At 40.2% G+C, this 26604-nt stretch overlaps 2 protein-coding genes across 4 annotated transcripts in view; one reads left to right on the top strand and one right to left on the bottom strand.

Annotated features, from left to right (window-relative positions):
- MASTL (microtubule associated serine/threonine kinase like) overlaps positions 1–3610 on the top strand; it is a 33695-nt gene extending 30085 nt beyond the window's left edge. The window contains exon 12 of one of the 2 annotated variants that reach the window (XM_036760327.1): positions 2622–3610. In XM_036760327.1, the coding sequence (XP_036616222.1) occupies positions 2622–2779 (158 nt within the window). In that variant the 3' untranslated portion in view covers positions 2780–3610. The remainder of the gene's footprint in view (positions 1–2621) is intronic. The other variant, XM_036760326.1, reaches the window with a different exon arrangement.
- A 994-nt stretch (positions 3611–4604) lies between these two features.
- Positions 4605–26604, bottom strand: part of ACBD5 (acyl-CoA binding domain containing 5) — a 56087-nt gene continuing 34087 nt past the window's right edge. Inside the window, exons 11-14 of one of the 2 annotated variants that reach the window (XM_036759240.1) lie at positions 23861–24060; positions 15053–15097; positions 14687–14796; positions 4605–6664 (exon numbers count right to left, since the gene is read on the bottom strand). In XM_036759240.1, coding sequence (XP_036615135.1) covers positions 6652–6664; positions 14687–14796; positions 15053–15097; positions 23861–24060 — 368 coding nt within the window. In that variant the 3' untranslated portion in view covers positions 4605–6651. The remainder of the gene's footprint in view (positions 6665–14686; positions 14797–15052; positions 15098–23860; positions 24061–26604) is intronic. The other variant, XM_036759241.1, reaches the window with a different exon arrangement.

The following is a 26604-nucleotide window of genomic DNA, read 5'->3' as shown; positions in this document are numbered from 1 at the left end:
TATTTGAACTGATATAGAGCGAAGCAGTCAGAACCAGGAGAACAACGTATATAGTAGCAACAGTGTTGTAAAAACAAACCACTTTGAAACATGTGAGAACTCTGATTGATACAGTGACCAGACATAGCCCCAGAGGACCAGTGATGAAGTACACTCACTTCCAGGATGCCAGATGATGCATTTATGTTTAGGCCAATGTGGGAATTTGTTTTTCTTGACTATACATTTGTTGCAAGGATGTTTTTCTAATTTTTAAATAGGGATGGGAGGTAGGCAGGAAAGAATGTGTGCTTATTAATTTTTTTTTTGGAAGGGGGAAGGCAGGGGAATTGGGGTTAAGTAACTTGCCCGAGGTCACACAGCTAGTAAGTGTGTCGAGTGTCTGAGGATGGATTTGAACTCAGATCCTCCTGACTCCAGGTGCTCTACTCACTGCACTGTCTAGCTGCCCCTTTGTGTTTATTAATTGAAAAATATTTTTTAGAAAGAGATAAAGGGAACCATCAGCTGCTCTGTAGGCTGTAGGCCTTAAAAAAAGGTTTTTGACTCTTCATGCTACACTTCACCCACTTGAACTTGATTCAGTGTAATAGCCACATCAAGCACCTTACAGAATATGGAAGACACTATGCAGTCAGTCCATGCTTTATCCTTTCAGTCCTCTGAGGAAGACTGGCTCTACTGAATAATAATTCTTTCCATGTACCAATTTTGAAGAATTGAACCATTGCAAAATTAAAGAAGAATCAAGAACTGGTACACCAAACCTCCCAAGAAAATGTATAGTCTAATGCATTGTTCAGAGTACTGGGACTCATTTGGAGTGCTGAGAAGGGTTGTGTAAGTGACTGCAGAGTGTGCTTCAGTTGCTTTTCTTTTTCATTCTTATTAAAATTCTGAATTCAACCTGAACCAAATAAAGTCAGTATTTCCTCATACAAAGTATAAATATCCATGAAGTTGTAAATCTGCATCATGAACAGATTGGTTTTCTTAAGTATATGTAAACTCAAAGATGATCTATTTGTTATCTATGTTCTTACTGACCTGTTATCTTTTTTGTGTGCGTGTGTGCTCAAAGTTTACTATTTTTCCATTTTGGGAACCTTATTTCTAGCCCCAAATTCAAAGAAAAATAAAACCTTTGTATCAGATACGTATAGTTAAGTACAGCAAATCCCCACATGGACAGTGTCCCTAAGTCTATCTTTGATTCTGCGTCGAGTTCATCACCTTTCTGTCAAGAGGTGAATAGAATGTTTCGTCGCTAGCTCTTTGGAAGCATATTTTGTCATTGCATTGATTAGAACTAAATCTTTCTTCTTTGTAGTTTTCTATTGTACAAATCATTTTCCAGATTCTGTTCACTTTATTCTGCATCAGTTCATATAAGTCGTCCAAGTTCGAAACCATCCTTTTTGTCATTTCTTACTAAATAATATTTTAATGCATTCATATACTGTAATTTATTCAGCCATTCTCCAATTGATGGACCCCCTCTTAGTCTCTAATTGTCACTACAAAAGAAGCTGCTAGAATTTTTTTTTTTGCATACATGGGTCCTTCTTTCTTTGATCTCTTTGTTAGTAATGGTACTGTTGGGTCAAAATGTATGCATGGTTATGTGACTTTTTAGGTATAATTTAAGATAGTTTTCCAGAACAATTGGGCCAATTCACAGCTTCACCAATAGTGCATTAATACTTCTCCAACAATTGTCATTTTCCTTTTTTGTCATCCTTGCCAATCTGATGGTTGAGAGGTGTGAAACCTAATAGTTTTAATGAACATCTCTCTTGTTAGTGATTTCAAGTATTTTTCCATATTCTGTTAATAGTTTGGATTTTTTTTCCTTTAAGAACTGCCTGTTCATTACTTTATCTGTCATTTATCTGTTGGGAAATTGCTGTCATTCTTAGGTATTCGAATCAATTCCTTTCATATCTTGGAAATAAAACCGTTATCAAAGAAACTTTTCTGCAAAGATTTTTTCCCCCACTTAACTGTTTCTGTTTTAATTTTGATTGCATTTTATTTGTTCAAAATTTTTGTTTAAATTTTGTTTGGTGGAGCTTTTATTCACTGCTCATTGCCCTGGGTGGGTGAGGAAGCAAATTTTCCCAGTGCCACTTGTTTACTTGCTGCTGAGGCTACCTGGGTAGTATATATATATATGGCTAGCATTTATATAGAACTTTAAGATTTGCAAAGTTCTTAACATAGGCTATGATCTGGGCCCTGATACCCCTGTAGAAGGGATTAGGTTGGGACTTGTACAGTGGAGAGTGGGGGCAGAGAGACGAGTATTGACACAAGGATGGATGTAGATGTGTTGGAGAGAAGCTCCATGATTGGCTATCACAGGGAGGGTAGATTGCTACCTAACTTTCCACCTTCCCATTTGGCAAAGGGGTAGGTGATGGCTGGGGAAGAGGAAGAAAGTACTTGAGTATAGGAAAATGATTTTATGCTTCTATGAAACGAGCATGCCACAATAAGGAAAATACCATTGGGAGACGGTTTCATTTAATATTTTGACATGAATGCTCATTGATTGAAGGAGAATTTTGGTAATGATGTCATACTTGGGTTTTTGCTTGTTTTTGTTTTCTTTTTTCAAGAGTTGAAAAAGCATCCTCTCTTCAGGGATGTGGACTGGGAGAATCTACCGAATCAAACGATGCCTTTCATACCTAAACCAGATGATGAAACAGACACTTCCTATTTTGAAGCCAGGAACAATGCTCAGCATTTGACTGTATCAGGATTTAGTTTATAGCACTATAAAAAGATAACTAACTTTCCTATTTGATCAACCTTGTGGGCAAACATTTTCTGTAATACCAGCTTAGGTGAGTAGTTTAAGGAAAATTGCATGTTAAAATTGCATGTTAATTTGGATCAGTCTGCTTTTGTTTTATAGTAACTACAGACAGATTTGTAAAATCACTAGTTTTGTCTTCATCTAAGAGATTAATGTGTATCTTTAAATTTGCATTTTTCAATGTTTCAGGTTATAAAAATCGATAGTTTATCTTAAAAAGAAATTATTGTACATATCTTCAAATTCTTTTTCCACTTTATTTTTATTGCACTTTACAAAAGCTAAAATATTAGCAAAACTGAAATATCACTTTAGAGAGAGTGAACCTGATTTCCCTCGCTCCCCCTTATCCGCTGCTCTTAATGCATCCAGTTTCTAGAATTGTTTGCAATGAAAAATATGTTGTTGATGTACTTATATGTTATTTAGGTGGTATACGGTTAGTAACAAAATTCTGTTCTCAAGGTCAGTACTTTGAGGCAGTGTCTAAGATATACTGTCAAGATTTATATCCCAGTACAGCAGAAAACTCCCTTCATTTCATAGTGTAATTCTTTTGAGGAATTAGAAATGAACTAGAGAAATATGCATTAGCAACCTAGGTCAGTTATAGCTAGATATTAAGCTAGTAATGTTGCTGAAAAACTTTGTACTTTCTGCGTTTGTAGCATTTTTATGCTTTATCAGTGTTTTGATATTTTGTCTATCTAAAATGATTTGGAAAAAATACTCATAAGCAACATTGATAGCCTACCTCCAAAATGACTAATAAAATTAATTGTAACACATTTTAATAGTTCATGTATCAGTCTGAGAAAGTATCGATTTTTTAAAAATCAGTGTTAATCAAAATTTAAAATGTAGGTTTAAAAATCTCATCTTTGTTCAGAAACGTTGTGCACTTTGTTAAAAGATAAAAGTGAATGTCAAACTTGAAGAGACTGAATATAGATTTTCTGCTAATAGAGAAGAAAATTAAATGTTGTGTTCTTCAACATTTCTCGTTTTTTACATTTAAGTATTGTTAGAGATAGTTGTGTAAAGCACTAGTTTTGTTAGTGAAAGATGTAGTGGAACGTTACTGTGCTTTGAGGGATGCTGCTGGAGGGCGAGGGTGATCACTTTTTTATCTCCCCATGAGGACGCATGGTGAATGCTTTTGTTGAATTTCATTCTCCTTTATCTGATGCTCAGAGCCTTTTAGCTTTATCTCCTGTTCTTTCCTCCTCATCTTTCTTAACAAGCTATCTCTACCCTCACATAAAGCTGATCCTCCATTTGTTCCTCTTTTGCCTTCTATCTCCTTACAAATTGTAGTTCTTCCCCAATTGTAGGGAAACCCTCCCTTGGACACACTGCTCTTCTCTTCACACCCTTCATGGTCCCTCAAATATTACCTTGGCCATATTTCATCTAGTCTCTGTACCTGGAGTGTACTTTTCAATTTCCTCTGCCATTTTGAATCTTTCTTTCCCTTTTCCAGTTCTTTATAGGCTTAGCTCAAACACCACACACAAGGCTTTTTCTGAATCCCCAGAAGCTAAAGGCCTTGCCCGCTTTCCCCCCCCACCCCAATTACTTTGTATATCTTTGGTATGTAGTTATGTGTACATGTTCTGTTTCCCCAGCACAATGTACGTTTCTTGAAGACAGGGACTGTTTCTTTGTCTTCTCCCTACAAGGGCCAGGCACAAAGCCTGGTACACAGTGGGTATTTAATAAATGCTTGTTCACTGATCCTCTGGATTCTAATTCAGACTATAAGAACATAGGCAAAGTAATTCCTCATTACTGTTTTTATTTTGTACTCAGCTTTACAGTAAAGAAACTGAAGAGAAGAAATATTTCATTAAAAAAAATACCATTGTCAATTTAAAATCAGGTTTTGTTAAACAAAGCATTAACATTAAATCCTAAAATTACATCTTTTGTTTTTTTATATACAACAGCTGTGTGCAAAGTGCTTTTCAAACTACAAAATAAGGTTTTGGGAAAGGATAGAAAGTATTAACCCCAAGAGATGACAACCCTGGGACTACCTGTAGTTGATCCCAGCTGCTTACATTCGAAAAGTCTGATTAAACTAGCCACAAAGGTCATTTGTGTCCCCCATCATACTAAGAGAAGCCCCTAATTTTACTACCCTTTTTGAAAATAAAATTTTATAGCTACTTCATCCATATAGGTTTGATCTTTTTTTCATATGCAATTCAATGACCTGCTTTTATTTTTTCTTAAAAAGGTAATTTTTGCTTGTTTGCTTCTTAAGCAGACATTAGTAATCAATCCTCTTCACACCCACCAGATAAAAGAAAAAGCTAGGAAGGGATATGTAAGGAAATAGGAAGGAAGGATTTGGGGAATGCCAATTTTAAAAATAATTATTTTCCCTCTAGAAAAAGGCCATCCTTGTGAATTAGAGATAGATGAGTTTTTCTGATTAAAAATGCACCATACTCAGTACAGTGTTCTGCTGTGCTGGGTATCATTTTTTAGGATGCAAATACTGCAACACCATGACCTTTATCAGTGAATCTTAAAGCACATGCTAGTAGAATGCGCCAGGGACTTTTCCTGTCACAAGGATCATTTTTGTACACAGAAGTAATCATTCCCAAAAGAGGGCTTCCCAGGGCACCAACTCAAATCCTTCTATCCTCAAAACCCACAAGTTACCATGCCTTTGAAAGTTTCTGTCACTTGAGGTATAGTTTAATCAAATGGCAGCCAGAGGCCTAATATCTCACATTCTCTTCACAACATCCCTGTGGTTAGGTACATTGCAAATATTATCCCCAGGTGGATAAACTGAGGCACGAAGAGGTTAAGTGATTTATTCATGGCAACATGAATACTGAAATCATCTGTTGAGCAACTGTTAAGTCATGAGTTTTCTGTACTTTGTTAAAAAAAAAAACAGTATAAATAAGTTTTCATTTTGTATTTCAAAGCACCCCGTGCAGAAACTACAATTCTTCCCCTAAAGAAGGTGATTACCAAGAAATAGATATAGGTGGTTGAATGAAACTATTATTTGTACATTGCAGCATCAGTCTATACTCAAACATCAAGACCAACTCATCACTTCTCTCATGCAGGACACGCACCTCCCTTGAACTGTTTCTAGAAACAAAATGAATGGAGCATGGGGACGTCACTTCCACTCTGGCCAGGTCGGGAGTTCTGGAACCCACCTATGTAGTGAAGGAAGATGCCAAAATAAAGTTAGGATTTTAAATGCCCCCCAAATGAAGCACTGTGCAGTCCACAAAGTGAGCTCTGAAATAGCTTCCCTTGGCAAGGTCTCCTTTGCCTGGGTAATTCATATCATATGAAGTCAATTTACTTTCATTTGACATCTAGGTTTTTGCCCAAGTCACATCCTTTCAGGGCTTCCCTCCCACTCCCATCCCCACCATTAGTTCATAACCCAAAAAACCAAGTCAAAATTCCCACAAAAATCTGTCTCATTATCACTGTGTGCTGAAAAAGCAGTTCATATTCCTACATGGGAAATAATCAGGTAAATATGTTACCAAACAATAATTAATAATTTAATGTCCTTCAAGTCCAAGGATGGGATAATTCTATGTATGCTATTTGTCAACTAGTTGAGAATGATCATTCAAGTATCAGTAATATTATTTAGTCTTGAAGATAATCATCTTTGTAGTGCTAAAAGAACAAAAGCCCAGCACCACCCCACCCCACCACTGAGACTGCTGAAGCAACAAAAGCGAAGTCTGGTCATCATCGAGCCTGCAATTCCCAGGGGCACACCATGCTCCTTTTCATTCCAATTTCTTTGAGGCCCAGCAGTCGTGGATTCAATTCAGTTTCCTTTAAAAAAAAAAAGGCAGATATCAGCCTAAGTTCTACCTGAATATTAAACATTTTAACACAAAAGAACCCTAAGAATAACACTGCTCAGGTATCATGATCACACAGTTTAAAAGAAAAGGAAAACATTAGCACTGCAAACTATTACAAAACTGCATCACGTGACAAGAAATACTCACCTACAAGTGGCTGAACAAGATGAATAACAAGCCTTTATACGATGCTTTAAAGTTGGCAAAGCACCATAGAAAATATCTCATGTGATGGTCACAACCACCTTGGGAGATAGATGTTTTACCTATTTTACAGATGACGAAACCGAGGCAGACAAGTCAAGTAACTTGCCCAGGGTCTGAAGATCCAGCACTGCATTATGTTCACTGTGCCCTCTAGAGGCCTCTTTTTAACAAATAAATTATAATTTAAACATCTTTTTTTTTCAGTATCCCTGGATACCGAATAGATGAACTACTTAGTACAGCAATTATCCCTTTGTGGTACAACCCACAGGACCCCCTGCCCAGATTTCTCTCTCCTGAACTAGGTACCATCATGCCCAGAGTTTTGCCAAGACAATAAGTGGTCATTCCCTTACATGATTCCCTGAAGAGGAACAGCTTACCACGTCAGTGTGGATTCGTCAGATCATTTTTCTTTTGATCAAGAGGGGGCCCTAAGAGAGAGTTTGAGAGTGTCTGGCTACTGATACTGAAAGGAAGGAAACCTGCATATGTGTAGCACAAAGAAAATCTTGTGACCCCCTAGGAGGAATGGTCAGCTGATCCCACAAGTCCTCAGGAAGCCCCTTCAAACAGTAAAATACTTGTCTGAAGCACTATGGAGAGCTCCAGTGGAAGTAAAGGACTCAGTCCTGGCCCCCAACAAGCTTATACTTTAATGACAGATATAGGACAAACACACTGTATGTACGTGTGTACGTATAAAGGTGGTTTGTGCATGTGTGTGTGCATATACATACATAAATGTGTTTATGAAGGTATATAGTGTTTATAAAGCCTACACATTTCATTTAGAGCTAACAGGCAACATAGTGAAGTATGCAGTCGGTCTTTTCTCACCTCCCTGATCTCATGATCTTCCCACCTATTTTAAAAGAAAAAATCTTGCAAAATAACATTATGTGGTCTTTTAGTAGAGACATGTCTACCGGCCCTTGTGTATAACTCCCCTCCCACTTCTGTGACCTTCCTCCTCTACTCCTTCGCCACTTTCTTTTTGTTTACTTCATTTTCATTCTCTATCTCTCCCCCCTCTCTGACCCAAGATGATACACAAAGGAAAAAGAGAGGGATTGCAGGGGTAAAGAGGAAGGGGCAGATAGAAATAAATGAAGGAGAAAGAGTAAGACATCTTTCTTTACATAGTATAATATAGAAATCCCATGACATCTGACCCAAATGCCTTTATTATGGAATGCAGGTGCCCCAGTATTCTTCAAAGCTATGAATGGCATCCAAGTACAAACCCCACAGTAGCCTCTGTTGTCCAGAGATGAGCAGAGTTAAGCTGAGAGAAAATCGTTCCTAAAATGCCCAGAGAAAAGGAAGACACTCCAAGTTTCTCTTGTGGCTTTGGCCACCATAACTCCTGAAACCACATACCAGATGACTATGCAGCACTGCATTAGTGAAGGGATTATCCACTCCAATGAAATATTATAATACCCATCTCACTCGGAACTGATGGGATGCTAATGATGGACCCCTAAAAGGCCCTGGACTTTCCCACACAGCCCAGTCCCTAACATTCGCCTGAGACATCTGGCCCACCCCAGCCCACCTTGATTATTTAATTAGCTTACTTGACACTCCTTAATCCCATCCAGGCCCCTTTCTCTGTTACCTCCGGACTGCCCCAGGCCACTTGCCACTACTAGATCCCATCCAGATCTTCCCACAGTCTTTCTGCATAAAAATATCCACCTTATCCTCGTCAAATGTGCAGAGTCTGGCCCACTTCTATTGGTGTTACAATAAACTCATTACTTGGACTGAAAGAAGGCTTGAGTGGTCAAATTCTTTCAAGGCAGACCCCTGGCCTGTACCCTTGCATTTTGGTCTTCCTAGCACCCCTAGACCACAACAGGTACTGTTCCATTAGTTTAAAACTGCATTCTTCGTATGAATTAATTTCGTGCTGGGTGACTAGATATCCTATCGGTATAGTGGGTATTTTTAACTATTGTCCTCTGTTCCAATAAATTCTTTCAGAAGGTTTTTTTTATTTGCAAATTTGGGATGGGTTCATGGAAAAAAAAGTCAAGGGAAAAGGGATATAAGACAAGGAGAGTCCCTATCCTGCCCCTCAGTTAGCCAGGTACTACCATATGCCTAAAAATGTACTGTTGGGGGAGGGTGGAGAGGGTTTGGGGCAGGGAGGGGGATGATAATTTCAATGTTCAATGTTTCATCCTGCCTCTTCTGTCCAAGACTGCCTATCAGAGTACTACTCCAGAGTCACTGACGTGTTCTTGGCTGCCTTTTCTCCCATTTTTGCACTCCTTGAACATACCTTCTTAGTTATCTGCTCTATAATCCATTTACTTGGGAATGAGTTTTCTGTGACTTGTTCTAAGGTAATATCTATTTAACCCATAAAGAATCTGTGGTTGATTGTAACGGGAGAAGGTTGGAGTGTCTCCCTTTTCCATGGGTGACATGGGTATTTTAGGAATAATTTTCTGAAGAATTCGAGAGAAATATGGGAAGATAATATGAACTGATGCAGAGTGAAGTAAGCAGAACCAGGAAAACTATCTACAATGACTACAGCAATACAAATGGAAAGAACAGGAAAAAGAAACTGGACATTTAAATTATAATTATAATGACCAAGCTTAGCCTTGGAAAAGAGCTGCTCCTTACCTTCACTGCTGAGGTGAAAGACTGAGTGTGGCATTTTGCATACTGTCAGATGTAGCTGATGTTTTGTTTATGTCTTTTTTTTCTTTTTTAAGGAGAGGTAAGGATATATTTGGAAACTGATGTGATTATAAAAACAAAAGGCATCAGTAAAAATTTAAAATAAATAGCCTCCTTTAGGTAACAGACTCACCTTCCTGAACTAACCCAAGAATGACTCCAATAATAGAAATTTCAACTCAGAAATGGTTAAGTTTTATTTGTGGACAAATGTATCCAAGGAGATCTTGTTCAAATTATACATCACAGGTGATTACCAGTTCACCCATAACTAGGCATACATGAATACACGTTTGCATATGTTTGCACAGCCCCAACAACATTCAAGTTTCTCCTCCACAAGGGCTGTATGGTATAGTAGGAGCTGGCTTTAGAGTCATAGAATCAGAAGATCTGAGTGTGAACATCAGCTCTGCCACTTAGTGCCTGTGTGACCTTAAGTCACCTATCCTCCTCCTGATCTGTAAAATGTGAGTATTGGACTAGATGACCCCACCCCCACCCCCACCCAGGTCTCTTCCTTAGCTCTACATCTATGATCTTATGTCACTGCAGTTTTCTATCCTGCAAGTAGAAGGCAGGAAAAATAAGAATCAGTTTGAGGTCACATTCTCTGAGATTCAACCTCTATAGGTCTGCCCCTTTTTCCTATTTCCAGCAAATAATTTTCCTTTAATCCCAATCTTCCTCCTGGGCTTTACACCAACGACCTACCTTGTACTCTGCCCCTCCTGCTGCCACCGTGAATTCCCAGCCCCAAGTCTCCCTTTTTTGTACCTCCCATGTAGTCCCTCCCCCTTCCAGGATCAGGCTCCTACTCAGTGCCTAAGTCCCTTCACAGCTGGGACTTACTTTTACTAAGAATGTGCCCAGTACCACGGCCTCCAAGACTACAGTGTTCTCCTTACACTCCGTTTGACGTAAACAGATGTGGCTCTCAACTGAACCCAAACAGTACCCAGGGGTGCAGAGAAGGCCACAGAATGGTGAAGTACTTTACAGGAACCTAGAATCTAATGACCCACACCAGGGTGACTTTATAAACACTCAACAACAAAAGAATTCAAAATAAGTTTCAGTGACAAATAGATTCAATATTTACTTTTCAATTAATGTGATGTTTTAAGGAACCAATGGACCAAGAGCATTCTTTCTTCCATTTGAGTAGAAGTACTGTCAGTAAATTATATAACTGAGTCTATATATTTCAGGCCTGTAATGGAAATATCTGGGGAGGTGGCATGGCTCTGGAGTCCAAGATCCTAGGTTCATGTGCCCCCTCTCAAGTTTACAACCTATGTTCTTTACTTCATTATCTCCTCTGACTGGCCCTCAAAGCTACCTTGTGAAGCAGGTACCTTCAGGGAATAGCTCCATTTTACACATCAGTAAACTGGGGCTCAGAGGGGCTGATTCATTTGTCCATGCCTGACATATTAAGTATCAGAGGTGGGATTCAAACTCAGGTCTCTCTGCCTCCAAATCTGATGTTCTTTCCACCAGTACTCCACCATCTTGCTCCCTGTGTTGGTGACAGACAGCTGGAGCAGGGCACAGTCTATTCCTTATATTTTTTATGAAGAATGATTGGCCTTTCCATTTTTGGACATGAAGCAAGCTGTTAACAAAAGTGGTCCTTGTAGTCTTTCTGTTCTACTCCCAATTCTCTTGCCCAACCCTTGGCCCTGTACAAAAGAAATGGAAGGGGGAACTTGGAAAAGAAAATGCATTGCAACACAACTCAAACTGCTTTTTGTGCCCTCAAGTTAATGTAATCCCGGTACTTCAGGCAAGTGTTCTGTTCTTAAATAAATCTCTCCATGCTTTTCCCATTCCCCTACTCTCTACCCTGCCATCAGTGAAACCCAAATACTAAACATCAGTTTACTGAACCCAACTGGCTGCCAAGAGGGGCGGAGGGGGAGGAAGAAGCATGATCAGAGTATAGGTCCACCTCTTGACAGCTGAAAGACGCAAATGGATTATTCAGTTACAACTGATGAATATTTGAAATGCTTTAGAAAAGAGAAAAAATCCCTGGAAAGCAAACTTGTGCCCGTGGTTGCTTTTCGTATTACAGCTTCTGGAAACGTTGCTCAAGTGGCCCCGGCACGGTATACAGCAATTTATAAGTAAACTTGAATATACTTTCATAATACTTTGATTTAATTTTCACATGGTAAAGCAAGCTAAACTCAGGTCATTTACCCAACCAAGATTATAAATCTTTCCCCTTGAAGCAAATGAAGAGATTCCCCACATTCTGCTTCTGGCCTCCTGAATTTTCCCTCACCAAGGTTAAAATTTAAATTGTTAAAAGACATTGGGCCACTTCACATTGTAGAAAGCATTTACTTTTTGTTCAAAGGAATAAGTCTTGGCTGCCTGAAAGGCACCTTAAGCACTAGTTAGAATCAAAAGGCCTGGCTTCAAATCCTACCTGCTGGCTTTGTGCAGAGGTTTCCTCAGCTGTAACACAGGAATAATATTACCACAGGTGCAGAATAACATACACAGTGGAGGGCAGGCTGGCCTCAGAGCCAGAAGACCTGCCTCTGACACCTCCTGGCTGTGTGACCCTGGGCCAGTCATGACTTCTCATTGTTTGAGGTAACTCTCCAAGACAGCAGGTTGCAGAGAAGATGTTGAGCTGCATTTGCCAAGGTAGCCAAGTCAACTAGAACATTCCCTATACCACTGAAATCACAGGCCCAGTCACTACCCCTAATACTTGACTCCCTGCTGCTTGTGGAGAAGTTTCTTACAAACTATATAATTTACACAATTCTGAGATACTGTTATAATATGTACTTACTTAAATATTGGAAATTTTGGTAACAGAAAAAGAGCTCAGAATTTTTGGAAAAATAAATGCACTCACACAATATCTGGCTTCATGTCATCCCTATTCTAAAGGAATCTGTGTCAGTCTTTTCAGTCTTTGCGATCCCATTTGGGTTTTCTTAGCAAAGATATTGGAGTGGTTTGCTATTTCCTGCTCCATCTCATTTTACAAATGAGGAACTGAGGTAAACAGGGCTAAGTGACTTGCCCAGGGTCACACAGCTAATAAGTGTCTGAGGCTGGATGTGAACTCAGTAAGCTGAGTCTTTCTGACTCTAGGCTGCATGCTCTACGCACTACGGCACCACCTAGCTGCCACTTTTTGGTCAGTTTTAGCATCACCTTAAAGTCAATTCAAGTCTCTGCACTTAGGAAGGCTTCTTAAGAGCCCTGCATTGGAGGCCTGAATTGGAGAACTCCCTCAGGCTGATAATGTCTGATTTTTTGATTCCTCCCCCGGAAGACCCTCTGAACTGAAGATGACCCAGGCTGAGGTGCTATCTCCTACCTAGCCTAGACTTACACTAGAAACAAGCTAGTCTGTCTACACTTTGGGTGCAAGAGAGAGGACGTTCTTTACCCACTGGATTTCTCCCCATTTTCTCTTCAACCTCCCCAAGTAAGCGTGATTTTCCGCAATAAGCATTGCCCCAAAGTTCTTGGTGTGAGATTGTTTTTGTCCTTTCTAGCTGCCAAACCACAACTGTGCAAAGTGGAGAGATGCTCCCAAAGAACGGATGAAGAAATCAAGAAAGTATATTCCCCATTAAATCTCATTTTCAGTCAAGTTTAGTACTTATGTTCAATGCAAGTTTTCCATCGTGGCAATGCACTATCTGTAAAATAAACGTTCCCTCGACAGTCACTAGTTAGAATCAAAAGGCCTGGCTTCAAATCCTACCTGCTGGCTTTGTGCAGAGGTTTCCTCAGCTGTAACACAGGAATAATATTACCACAGGTGCAGAATAACATACACAGTGGAGGGCAGGCTGGCCTCAGAGCCAGAAGACCTGCCTCTGACACCTCCTGGCTGTGTGACCCTGGGCCAGTCATGACTTCTCATTGTTTGAGGTAACTCTCCAAGACAGCAGGTTGCAGAGAAGATGTTGAGCTGCATTTGCCAAGGTAGCCAAGTCAACTAGAACATTCCCTATACCACTGAAATCACAGGCCCAGTCACTACCCCTAATACTTGACTCCCTGCTGCTTGTGGAGAAGTTTCTTACAAACTATATAATTTACACAATTCTGAGATACTGTTATAATATGTACTTACTTAAATATTGGAAATTTTGGTAACAGAAAAAGAGCTCAGAATTTTTGGAAAAATAAATGCACTCACACAATATCTGGCTTCATGTCATCCCTATTCTAAAGGAATCTGTGTCAGTCTTTTCAGTCTTTGCGATCCCATTTGGGTTTTCTTAGCAAAGATATTGGAGTGGTTTGCTATTTCCTGCTCCATCTCATTTTACAAATGAGGAACTGAGGTAAACAGGGCTAAGTGACTTGCCCAGGGTCACACAGCTAATAAGTGTCTGAGGCTGGATGTGAACTCAGTAAGCTGAGTCTTTCTGACTCTAGGCTGCATGCTCTACGCACTACGGCACCACCTAGCTGCCACTTTTTGGTCAGTTTTAGCATCACCTTAAAGTCAATTCAAGTCTCTGCACTTAGGAAGGCTTCTTAAGAGCCCTGCATTGGAGGCCTGAATTGGAGAACTCCCTCAGGCTGATAATGTCTGATTTTTTGATTCCTCCCCCGGAAGACCCTCTGAACTGAAGATGACCCAGGCTGAGGTGCTATCTCCTACCTAGCCTAGACTTACACTAGAAACAAGCTAGTCTGTCTACACTTTGGGTGCAAGAGAGAGGACGTTCTTTACCCACTGGATTTCTCCCCATTTTCTCTTCAACCTCCCCAAGTAAGCGTGATTTTCCGCAATAAGCATTGCCCCAAAGTTCTTGGTGTGAGATTGTTTTTGTCCTTTCTAGCTGCCAAACCACAACTGTGCAAAGTGGAGAGATGCTCCCAAAGAACGGATGAAGAAATCAAGAAAGTATATTCCCCATTAAATCTCATTTTCAGTCAAGTTTAGTACTTATGTTCAATGCAAGTTTTCCATCGTGGCAATGCACTATCTGTAAAATAAACGTTCCCTCGACAGTCACTGAAAGGTAGACAAAGGCTACCGTAGATTATTCTGAATAACAAAATTATCAACAATTAGTATTACCTTCTCCTTCTTTGATAATACAAGTGTACCAGCCACTGAGCAATAAAAGGCCATACAATAGCGAAGGTTAATGCACTAGGAGACATCTCAAATGGCCACCACGATGGTCTCTGAGAAAAGTAAAACAAATTCGTTACCAATCAGCAAATGTTATGGTCAGACATAAGGCTACATTTTAAAGTGCTAATAATTTTTAAAAAGTGATCATGAAGTTTATATGAGTATTTCAGACTTGGATCAATAGGATACAGAACTTTTCTGAGATCAGAAAGGTAGAATCCCTTCTGAATGTGTTGTTTTAACGGGAAAAAACACTTTCTGAATTCATTGTGACATTTCAAAATGCTCATAAGAAAAGTCTCTTACCAATGAGGGAGGCCGATTATCAGTCTGCGATGCTGATGATTTTGCCTACAAACAGAAGCAAAAACAAATAAAAAACATGGTAAAATGAGTAATGTGGCAATCTTTTTTCAATTCATATTCAATAAGTTGTTAAACCCTGTTGAAAAAAATCCTGCGTCTGAACTCTTGGGCAACACAGCCCCTTTCTCCCAAGTTCCATCCCATTCACTCAACCAGCCAAGTCTTCCTTGTGGGTCATGACTAGATCTAGAGGAGCTCTTCTTGTGTTTCTTGTACCTTGAGTTGGAAGACAAGCCTGGAACTTAGCAGGTTAAAGTCCTGATCAGACTGGCAAGTCTCCAGCCAGCCCTCACAAGATACGCTCTAGACCCAGTAAGGAGCCTATCGTCCTCCGGTATTTTAGGGCATGGTTCTAAAACCCATGGGGAGAGAGGTGACGTGTGAATATTAATTTAGAAAAGACTTTTTAGCTGCTTAGTGTCTGTGCTGCTTTAATGAGTGGCAGAGTAGGTCGGGTCACTAAATGCTGTATCAGACACCAGAGGAGCCTCTGCTGTCTCTAGCTCTGCCCGGACAAGAGGAACTTGGAAGTGGAAGGAAACTTAGTTCTAAGTCAACTAGTCCAAATCCCTCTCCATTTTATGGGTAGGGAAACTGAGGCCCAGACAAGTGAAGTTATTTGCCAGTGCCAAACAGCTAGTAAATCACAGAGTGAGACTCAAACTCTGGTTTCCTGACTTTAAGATTAGTGCTCCTTCTGGCACAGTCAGCTCAAATTCTCTAGCCTATCTTCATTTATCTTAAGAAGAATTCCAAGAGGATTAACAAGAGATTTTCACATTTTAACCATATGATCATGTGGATACAACAAATCAATGAAAACACATTGATTAAAAAGGCCTGCTCTAATGTGGAACTATGCTCAGAGGGCTATAAAATCATGCATACCCTTTGACCTAGCAATACCACTACTAGGTCTGTATCCCAAAAAGAGGTAAGAAACAAAAAGGAGAAGAACCTATATGTACAAAAATATTTAGAGCCGTTCCTTTCTGGGGACAAAGAATTAGAAATTGAGGCAATGCCCATCAATTGGGGGATAGCTGAAGAAGTTTGTGGTATGTAATTATGATGGAATACTATTATACTACAAGAAATGACAACCGGGATGCTCTCAGAAAAACCTACAAAGACACGCATGGGCTAATGCAAAGTGAAATGCACTGTATACAAGGTAACAGCAATACTGTAAGATAATCAGCTGTGAATGACTTAGCTATTCTCAGCAATAAGATGATCCAAGACAACTCTTAAGGACTTATGATGAAAAATGCTATCCATCTCCAGAGAAAGAACTGATGGAGACCGAATACTGATTAAAGAATACTTTTAACTTTATTTTTCTTCAGGTGTCTGTTTTTGTTCACAACATCACTACTATTATGGATATGTTTTGCATGACTATACATGTATAACCTATATAGAACTGCCAGCCTTCTGGGTGGGGCAGGGGGAGGGTTTGGAGCTGGGAGGGTAGAGAGGAAGGGAGAGAATTTGGAACTCAAAGTTTTAAAAACAAATATTAAAAAAATTTTTACACATGTAACTGGGGAAGAATAAAAATAAAATATAAAATTTTAAATTTATTTTTAAAAAGGCAGGGGGGGAAGGGATTGCTCTGTGTTAGGGGCTATGCTAGGCATATTGGGATTACAGATACAGAAGAAACAGTCCCTGTGCCTGCAGAGCAGACATCCAGGAAACAGGAGACAACACACAGTGGTAAACAGTGGCTGGTGAAAGGATTTCTGGTCTGAGGTGACAAGGAAAATGACAAATGCTGGAGGGAATGTGAAAACCTGGGACACTAATTCACTCTTGGTGGAGTTGTGAACTGTGTTATAAGAAATGACAAGCAGGACGCTTTCAGAAAAACCTTGAACTGATGCAAAGTGAAGTGAGCAAAACCAGGAGAACACTGTATACAGTAACAGCAATATTGTACTGATTATCAGCTGTGAATGACTCGGTTATTTTAATCAATAGAATGACCCAAGACAATTCTGAAGGACTTCAGATGAAAAATGCTATCCACCTCCAAAAAGAGGTGAACCTGAATGCAGACTGAAGCATAATTTTTTCACTTACTTTATTTTTCTTGCTATTTCCTCCCTTTTCTAATATGGAAATGTTTTCCATGACTTCACTTGTAAAACTGATACCATATTGCTTGTCTTCTCAATGGGTGGGGAAGAAATGAGAGGGAGAGATTTCTGAACTCAAACTTTCTTTTAAGTGCTAAAAAATAGATAAATACTTAAAAAAAAGAATACAATGAGACCCTTGTGGATTATAAAATGCAATAAAAATGACTTTGCTAATAAATAGCAATTAGAAGGTTACTGATGTTAAGGTTATAAGGCAGTAATTCAGATTACAAGGTGACTCCCTTCACCTGAATATGCACCATGGCAACTGGCTGCTAGGTGAGAAAGGCAGGTTCTCCACAGGGCAGTGGGAAATTGCATTAAAACCTCTGACCCCCAGCTGACCATGGGATAGGCGAGGTCTTTTATTTTTCAGGCAACAAGGATGCCAAAACAAATATGATCCCAAGGACAGCTTTCCCACCCCCTTAAAGGGAAACCAGCTCAGACTAGGTAAAACAGGTACCACTCCTTCCACAAAGTGATGTAAACTGGTCAGGCCACTGGGATGTTAATCATTCAATTATGGCTTTGGTGCACTAAATAAGAGCCTAAAGCTGAGAATCTGGCTCAACAACTGATAGTCATTCTGATGTCGGAGGTGTTATAAAAATTGTGTAGTCATGGCAGCTTTCAACCAAGAACGCTCTCATTATCTTACAAACCACATTCCTCTGAAATTGAACAGGGGAAGATTTAGAAGCCAAGGACTCAGGAATGATAATGCAATTCAGTGAGACAAACATGATCCAGTACCTACTATGTCTACACCACAGTAGATTCTGCAGGAGATCTGTTTAGAAAGGACAGTCGACTTCCTGCCCAGACAGCAGCCTGAACAGAAGGTAGGACATTTGGCTTCAACATACCTATTCAAGAAAAGCCCACACTGAATGATGATCAAGAAATCCAAAGCACAACTACAGTGACTTCTTCCACCCTGTGTCTGAACAAAAGGTCAGTTGTCCTCCTTCCCCCCAACCTGAGTCCAGCCAAGCCAGTGTCAAGACAACAAAAGCAGAGGGCTCCTTTAAGAAAGCCCAAAGAGGGCCAGAAAATCTCAGTGTGAGGATCTTAGACACCTTGGAGATCAGTGGCAGGCAGTAACCACTATGGCGCTGAACAGACGAGTATGCTGTCACAGTGGACAGACCCAGATAACACAGGCCTGGGGCTCCTGAGGGCCTTGACACCTGTCCTGAGACACCAGAGAGGGCCTTGAAGATTCAACACTCTGAACCTCAAAGACCCAGGGGGGTAGAGGTCAGTGCAAGGACCCAAGATAAGTAAGGCTGACCACTCCATCCTAGAGAACAGTGAGCAAGAGCAAAGGCTGGCCCTGACACAAAGCCCCAATTCAGAAACTAAAGCTGGACATGAACAGATCTAAGAAAACATTGACCAGCATCGAAAATCTATATCCATACCAACTGCAAGCAGAGACTCAAAAGGAAAAATGGATTTTCAACAAAGTTTGGAAAGAGAATAAATAGCTTAGAAGAGAAAATGATCTACTTTATTGAAGAAAGTAAACCCTTGAAAACTAAATAAACCAAATGCAAATCCATGACTCCATGAGACAAGAAAAAATATTGGAGCAAAATCAAAAGACTGAAAAAATAGAAGAAAATGTATGATACCTAATAATAAAAACTGACCTGGAAAACAAGTCAATTAGTTAATTTAAGACACACTGGAGTCACTGAAAACCATGATTTAAAAAAACAAAAACAAAAAAAACCTGAACACTATTTCAAGAAATCACATGGGAAAATTGCCCATGCCTGTTAGAACCAGAAGGCAAAGTAAAAATGGAAAGACTCTACCCATCACCTCTTGTAAAAAAAACCCAAAGGATAAAATCCCAGGAATATAATGACCAGTACCCAGAGCTCCCATGTTAAACAAAAAAGATCACAGGCATCTAGAAAGAATTAGGTCAAGTACCAAGGAACTGCAGTCAGGGTCACACAAAACCTGGAAGTTACTACTAAGTGTAAGTCTATTGTGTGATGGGTACAAGGTGAAGAGATCTACACTTCTGGACATGATCACCATATAGACTCGTCCTGCTTTCATAATCGATATTTTATTGCAGTCCTCATCTTTACAGCCACAAAACTCACTGAAAGGTAAGAGAATACAAAATCCTACTGTGTTTATTGTTGACTATAAAAAAAGCATTTCATTCAGTACAACAAAATGCAACTTAACAGGCTCTCCACTGATGTTTCCCATACATATGAAGATCATATGTGATTGCTGGGAAGCTATAATAGCAAAGATATCTTCATTTGATGACTTTTATATCATGTGAAGCCAAAATGGGAACATGTCTCTCTCTTCACTAAAAGTATGTGCTAATTTACTGGAGGATATCTAATGCAAATTGTGATAGAAAGTAAAGTTCTCCAGATGCTTCTGTTTATGGATGACAATGCACTGACTGCATCAAGCTCAGGACAGTGCAAAGATTCCTGAGTAGGATCCATAATCACGTCAAAGATTTTAGCCCACGGGCAGAGCCAAGATGGCTGCATGAAAACAGCTTCTTACTGGAGCTCTCTCACACAAGTTCTGTCAGATACATATAAAAAAGCAATCTAAGCAGATCTGAGAGCGTTAGAAACCACGAGCAGTCTGAGTGGGGCAAATTTCCAAGCCAGCAGAGTCCGAAAGGCAGCCGGGACTAATCAGTAGGCTGGGAGAGCGCTCAGCACGCGGAGCTGCTCCAAACAGCACCAAAGTGGCAGGAGCTGCTGAAATCAGCCAGCGAAACAGGCTGGGAGAAAGCTGGGTGCCCAAAACCGCGGAGATCCCCAGGCCTCCCAAGGGAAGTCTGTGGAAGGGCCAAGAGGCAGCAGCACAGCACCACCAGCCTTGAGACATCAACTCCTGAGTCTTGCAGCCCAAAGGTATGATACTCGTCTTCTTGAACTTCCGGGAGACATAATGGCCAGGTAAATGGCTCTAATCCCTCCTCCCCCTGACCCAGAGAATTCCTCAGGGAAAAAAACGCTGGAATAGAGGAGACAGAAGTGGGGCTTCAGTGGCCTAGCAGTGGGAGTTCCTGAGTCCCAGAGGGGCAGAGCCAGCAGGAGTCAACACCAGGAGCCCAGACATACCCTTGAATCACCAGGGGAAGTGGCAGACAACAGCACAAACAACAAACAGCTGAGACCATTGCTAAAGATCTACAGTGCTGGAGAGCAGGGGAAGAAGAGACTTCAGGAAGCCAGACCCCTCCCCCACACCTCAGGAAACTGAAGGCTGTAATACACAAAGCCAGTAACTAGACTCACAATCCCCAGAAGAAGAAACCTGGGACAGAGAGCCCTTAGCCTCAAAGCAGAAATTCACTGTAAAGCCAGGAAAAAGCTAACCAACATGAAGAACACCACAAAAAAACCTAGGACCATTGATTCTTTTTATGGAGACAGACATGATCAAAATACCAATTTGGAAGAGGATAGCAATGACACTATACCCACATCTGATACCGCAAAAAGGAGTGAGAACTGGTCTCAAGCCCAAAAAGCATTACTGGAAGAGCTAAAGGGAGGTAAAAGAAAAAATGGGAAAAATGGAAAAAAAAAATCCACTGATGAAATCAAGTTCTTAAAGAATAAGATTGGTGAAATGGCTATAGAGATTCAGAATCTAAGACACCCTGACAGGTAAAATCAACCAATTGGAAAAGGAGACTCAAAAGCAAAATGAAGACAGCAACTCATTAAAAATTAGAATTGAGCAAGTGACTCTATGAGGCATCAAGAAGTAGTAAAACAAAATGTAAACAATGAAAAAATAGAAAAAATGTGAAATATCTGATTGGAAAAACAACTGAACTGGAAAATAGATCCAGGAGAGAAAATCTAAAAATTATTGGTCTACCGGAAGTCCATGATGAAAAAAAGAGCCTTGACAGTATCTTCAAAGAAATTATCAAAGGTAACTGCCCAAAATTAAAACTATCTACAGGCATATGAAAAAAATGCTCTAAATCACTACTGATTAGAGAAATGCAAATCAAAACAACTCTTAGATACCACATCTCTCCTGTCAGATTGGCTAAAATAACAAAACAGGAAAATGATAAATGATGGAGAGGATGTGGGAAAATTGGAACATTGTTACATTGCTGGTGGAGTTGTGAGATGATCCAGCCATTTTGGAGAGTAATTTGGAACTACACCCAAAGGGCTATAAAAATGTTCATACCCTTTGACCCAGCAATACCACTTCTAGGGTTGTATTCCAAAGAAATCACACAAGCGGGAAAAGGACCCATATGTACAAAAATATTTATAGTGGCTCTTTTTGTAGTAGCTAAGAATTGGAAATCAAAGGGATGCCCATCAATTGGGGAATGGCTGAACAAGCTGTGGTATATGAAGGTAATGGAATACTATTGTGCCATAAGAAATGGGGATGATACGGACTTCATAACAACCTGGAAAAAGCTACACAACATAATGCGTGAGCGGAGGAGAGCCAGGAGAACATTATACACAACCACAGATATATGGATTCTGTGAGGACCAACCCTGACAGACTTTGGCCTTCTCAGCAACACAAGGTTCAAAGACAACTGCAAAGGACTCACAATGGAGGCGGGAGGGAGGAGAGAAAATCTGGAACTCAAAATTATGTAGAACCGTGTGTTGTAAACAAAAAAAAAGGTAACTGCCCAGTTTCGGCCCTACTGTTTTCCAATTTTCTCAGCAGTTTTGTGAAATAATGAATTCTTAGCCCAGAAGCTGGATTCTTTGGGTTTATTAAAGAGTAGATTGCTGTAGTCATTGACTTCTCCATCTTGTGTACCTATCCTATTCCACTGATCCACACCTCTGTTTCTTAGCCAGTACTAGGTAGTTTTGATGACTGCTGCTTTATAGTACAGTTTGATATCTGGTATGGCTAGGCCACCTTCCCTAGCATTTCTTTTCATTAATACCCTAGATATTCTAGACCTCTTGTTCTTCCAGATGATTTTTGTTATTATTTTATCCAGCTCTGTAAAATAATTTTTTGGTAGTTCGATTGGTATGGCACTGGATAGATTAATTTAGGTAAAATTGTCATTTTTATTATATTACCTCTGCCTAACCATGAGCAACTGATATTTTTCCATTTATTTAGGTCTGACTTTATTCGTGTGAAAAGTGTTTCATAATTATGTTCATATAGGCCCTGGGTTTGTCTTGGCAGATAGACTCCCAAATATTTTATAATGTCTATGGTAACTTGGAATGGAATTTCTCTATCTCTTGTTGTTGGGCTTTGTTAGGAATGTGTAGGAATGCCGAGGATTTATGTGGGTTTATTTTATATCCGCAACTTTGCTAAAGTTGTTTATTATTTCAAGTAGTTTTTTACTTGATTCTCTAAGATTCTCTAGATAAATCATCATATCATCTGCAAAAAGTGGTAATTTAGTTTCTTCTTTGCCTATTCTAATTCCTTCAATTTCTTTTTCTTCTCTTAATGCTAAAGCCAACGTTTCTAGTACCAAATTGAATAGTAGGGGTGATAATGGACATCCTTGTTTCACCCCTGATCTTACTGGGAATGCATCTAACTTATCCCCATTACAGATAATGTTTGTTGATGGTTTTAGGTACATGTTATTTATAATTTTAAGGAAGGCTCCATTTATTCCTATGTTTTCTAGTGTTTTTAATAGGAATTGGTGTTGTATTTTGTCAAAGGCTTTTTCTGCATCTATTGAGATGATCACATGGTTTCTGCTAGTTTTGTTGTTGATATGATCAATTATACTGATAGTTTTCCTAATACTGAGCCAGCCTTGCATTCCTGGAATAAATCCTACCTGGTCATAGTGTATTATTCTTGTGATAAGTTGCTGAAATCTTTTTGCTAATATTTTATTTAAAATTTTTGCATCAATAGGCACAGAATCCCCATTTCCAAAGAATTAAAAGTGTAAGTCACTCAAAGGAGGCAGATGTTGGGCTGCAATGCATTAGCAACAAAGAAGTGGCATAAAGGACATCATCGCAGACTTGTGAGCAGAAAAAGAGGTATTAATCACACACAAGGAGGCCTAACCAACAGACAGCCTGTAAGCTCCACTGCAGGGACCTGATTAGCACAAGACAGAAGGCATGGATGGGCCACAATCTGATCCATGGGCAGGTGTGCCCACCCTGATGACAGCAGAGTACTGAAATTTATATTTAATGAGTACACCTGGGAATGCAAGCAGACAATATGTCTTTTTTGATGAAGCCCGGCAAACCTCTTTCCAAGAGCCTAGAGGCCCCAAGGAAAGCCAGGATGGGGAAGAGGCACTGCTCTGCTACCTGGCCAAGGTCACAAGGACAGTACGGGTACAGGCACGGGCAGGAGCTCTCGCAGCAACTTCCTATGTCATCTCTAGGCCCAACCACACATTTCAGCTGGGGACAAAGCTGAAAGAGTTTCTTCTTAGTGTCTCCCTTGCTTCTGCCTCCATTACTGTTCTGCACCCTTTCCCTTTCATGATCCATGGACCTTCATGATCAGGATCTTCAAAGTATACGGACACAGCATAAAACGGTCAAGGAATCAGAGGAAAGAAAAAGGGATGTTTGTGCACCTGGGATGCAGCCAGCGTCTCCAGCGTGTGCAGTCTCTGAAGGATGTTCTTCATGTCTTCCTGCAGCCGCATGAGCGCCACTGCGATCTGCTCATTGAGGCTGCCTCCAGCTCCTCTGTCAGAACCCCACCGCTCTCCATCCCCTCCACTGCCCATGCGGCCCCTGTGAAGCCCATCACTCAAAGGCTGCATCCGGTGGCCTGCATGGAAGGAACCAAAATAGAGAGACATTGAAAAAATTAGTCCTGTGAAAGGCAAGACAACCACAAGCAATTAATTTTCTTCTAGTGTGCTCCTTTAAGCACAACAGTAATGAAAAACAAGGTTAATCAAATAAACGGAAGGCCAAACAAGGAAAGTTGGCAGAGGTTTTTATCACTTGGCAGAGGAGTGTGGGCTTCATAGGAGAGGCAACAAAAAAACAAAACTAGGTTCTTGAGCAATGAGCTACTTGTTAAAAATAGCCAAGAAGATTATCCTAATTCCTGTGGGCAGGATACGTTAGAGCAGAGAATGCATGCGTCCTGAAAGACCAGTTCGTGAAGGGACCTGGAGGGCAAGAAGAGTTCGGGAGCTTTTGGCTCTGGCTAGAGAAGGCGAGCCACTGTCACTCCATGCTTTCCCCTTAACTGCTCTTTTCCTCTAAGTGAATTTAACTGAAAATTATTTTTACATCACAGTCATTTCTTCCTCCCTCATTAATTAAATCCTTTCTCGTAACAAAGAAAAACATAGTTAGGCAGAAACTTTGAATCTGTGTGTGTCTTATCACCTCACTAGAAAATAGGCTTCCTGAAGGTATTGCTTTGTTTCCTTTTTATCTCTGTAGCCCCAGTGTTCAGCAGCAGAGTTGGTGCATACACAAGTCAGCTGGATCAAACTGAAACTATTTTAGCCATTCAACAACAGCTGGAGTTGTCAGAGACCCCCTGAAATGAAATTCTCTTCCTGTTGTATTGTACAAGTGTTGAGCTCCCCCAAACTTCTGCATGGTATAGGGAGAGAGTGCTAGATTTCACATTCAGGAGATCCGGGTCCAACTCCCGTCTCTGACTTTACCAGCTGTGACCAAGCACGTCACCCTGGCCAAAGTCTCACTTTCCTCATCTATAAAATGAGTCTAATAATATAACTGTAGCATCTGTTATCATAGGATTGCTGAAGTTCAAATGAGCCAATGTATGTAAAGTACTTTGTGAACTCTAAATTGTTATATGAATGTTACTTATTTTGTCACAGAACACTGTTTGGAGAATGTGGTAATATTCTTTTTTATAGCTGATTTGTATAACAATTGAAATGGTCTAGTTTAAGTCCAGAATGAAAACCTCGACCACTGCACCGGCTTGGGGAATGAAAGGAAAGAATGGAGATACATGACCAATTAACAGTTTTCTGAATTTACAATGGAGTAGCTTTTCAGGAATGGCTGACAGAAGAATTGGAAATCATTCTGGTTTCCACCCCGGGGGACCAAGAACATGGCGACACACTGACAGTGATGGGAAAGTTTGGAAGGGAGAGCTTTATGGGAACTAGAGGAGAAATTCAGTTTTTGACATGTATAGAAAAATCTCTGCTGGCTTGCCACATGACTAGCAGAATAGTTATAATGGCTGGGTAAGGACACAAGCCTGGCTACTTCAAAAACTCCACAAAGAGTATGGAGGTAGAACCATCTCTCCTACCTTTTCAAGAAACCTACTGTACTGTCTACTGCCAAAAGGGGAGAAGCAAGAAAGAAATCAGGATAACAGGATTTGGTCATGTCAATTCTCGGTTAAAAAAAATTCTTCAATGGCAAAGTGGGTACCCAACAACTGGGGAATTAATACAACTTAATATCACTTCACCAAAAGAACTAACAAACATTAATAATTCAGAGAAGCACGGCCAAACTGATGTGCACTGACACAGAGATAAATAAGCAGAGCCAGAGGAATGATGACATCAAGGTAAATGGAAAGAACAGAAAAATGAAACTGAGTCCTGAATGACCGTACAGCCAACCTCGGCCCTAGAAGAGAGAAAAGCAACTGTATCTCCCACCTTTCATTGGAGAAATGGGGGACTGAGAGTAGAATGTTACACATGCTGTTGGAAAAAGATTATGTTTTGCTCAGTTTTGCTTAACTTTTTTTTCCTTAGTTACAAGGCTTAGGTTCAGAAGTTGAGAGCAGGGGAAGAGGACATCTGGACATTGACTATGATGCAAAAACAAAAGGCCTCAATTAAACTTTTTAAATGCTTCATTTCATACATAAGGAAAGTTGTGACTCCTTCTGCTGGTATTCAAAACCCTCCACACTCTAGCTGTGTCCACCATTCTACCCTTCATTTATTCAACATCCCAGGCCAGACTACTCTCTACCCAGAACGAGCCCTGGGCCCTGCTGCTGCATCTATGCCTGCACTCAAATGTCTAAAACACCCTCCCTTCCAAATTCCTCAGCTCCTTCTGGTCTATTATCACCCTTCTCCATGCTTTTTACATCTCCATTTGGCAATTCACTAAAAGGCTTCTGCAGCATTTTATATCAACCATAGGTGTCTGGGGCCTTTCCTCCCCACCCTCCAGGCCTCTTATCTTCACTTTGTATCTCCTCCAGAGCTTAACAGAGTGCTAGGCACTGTTTGTTTACTGAAATCTCAGCTGTCAGATGGCAGATATGACAGTTCTGATGATGCCTGTGATTCAACTGCATAGTTTTGGAAATAGACAAATTAAGAAAAAAACACAAGCG

Source organism: Trichosurus vulpecula, chromosome 5 (genome assembly GCF_011100635.1).
Source record: "Trichosurus vulpecula isolate mTriVul1 chromosome 5, mTriVul1.pri, whole genome shotgun sequence".
In the NCBI taxonomy this organism is placed as follows: Eukaryota; Metazoa; Chordata; class Mammalia; order Diprotodontia; family Phalangeridae; genus Trichosurus; species Trichosurus vulpecula.
This window is presented reverse-complemented; position numbering and strand designations above follow the sequence as displayed.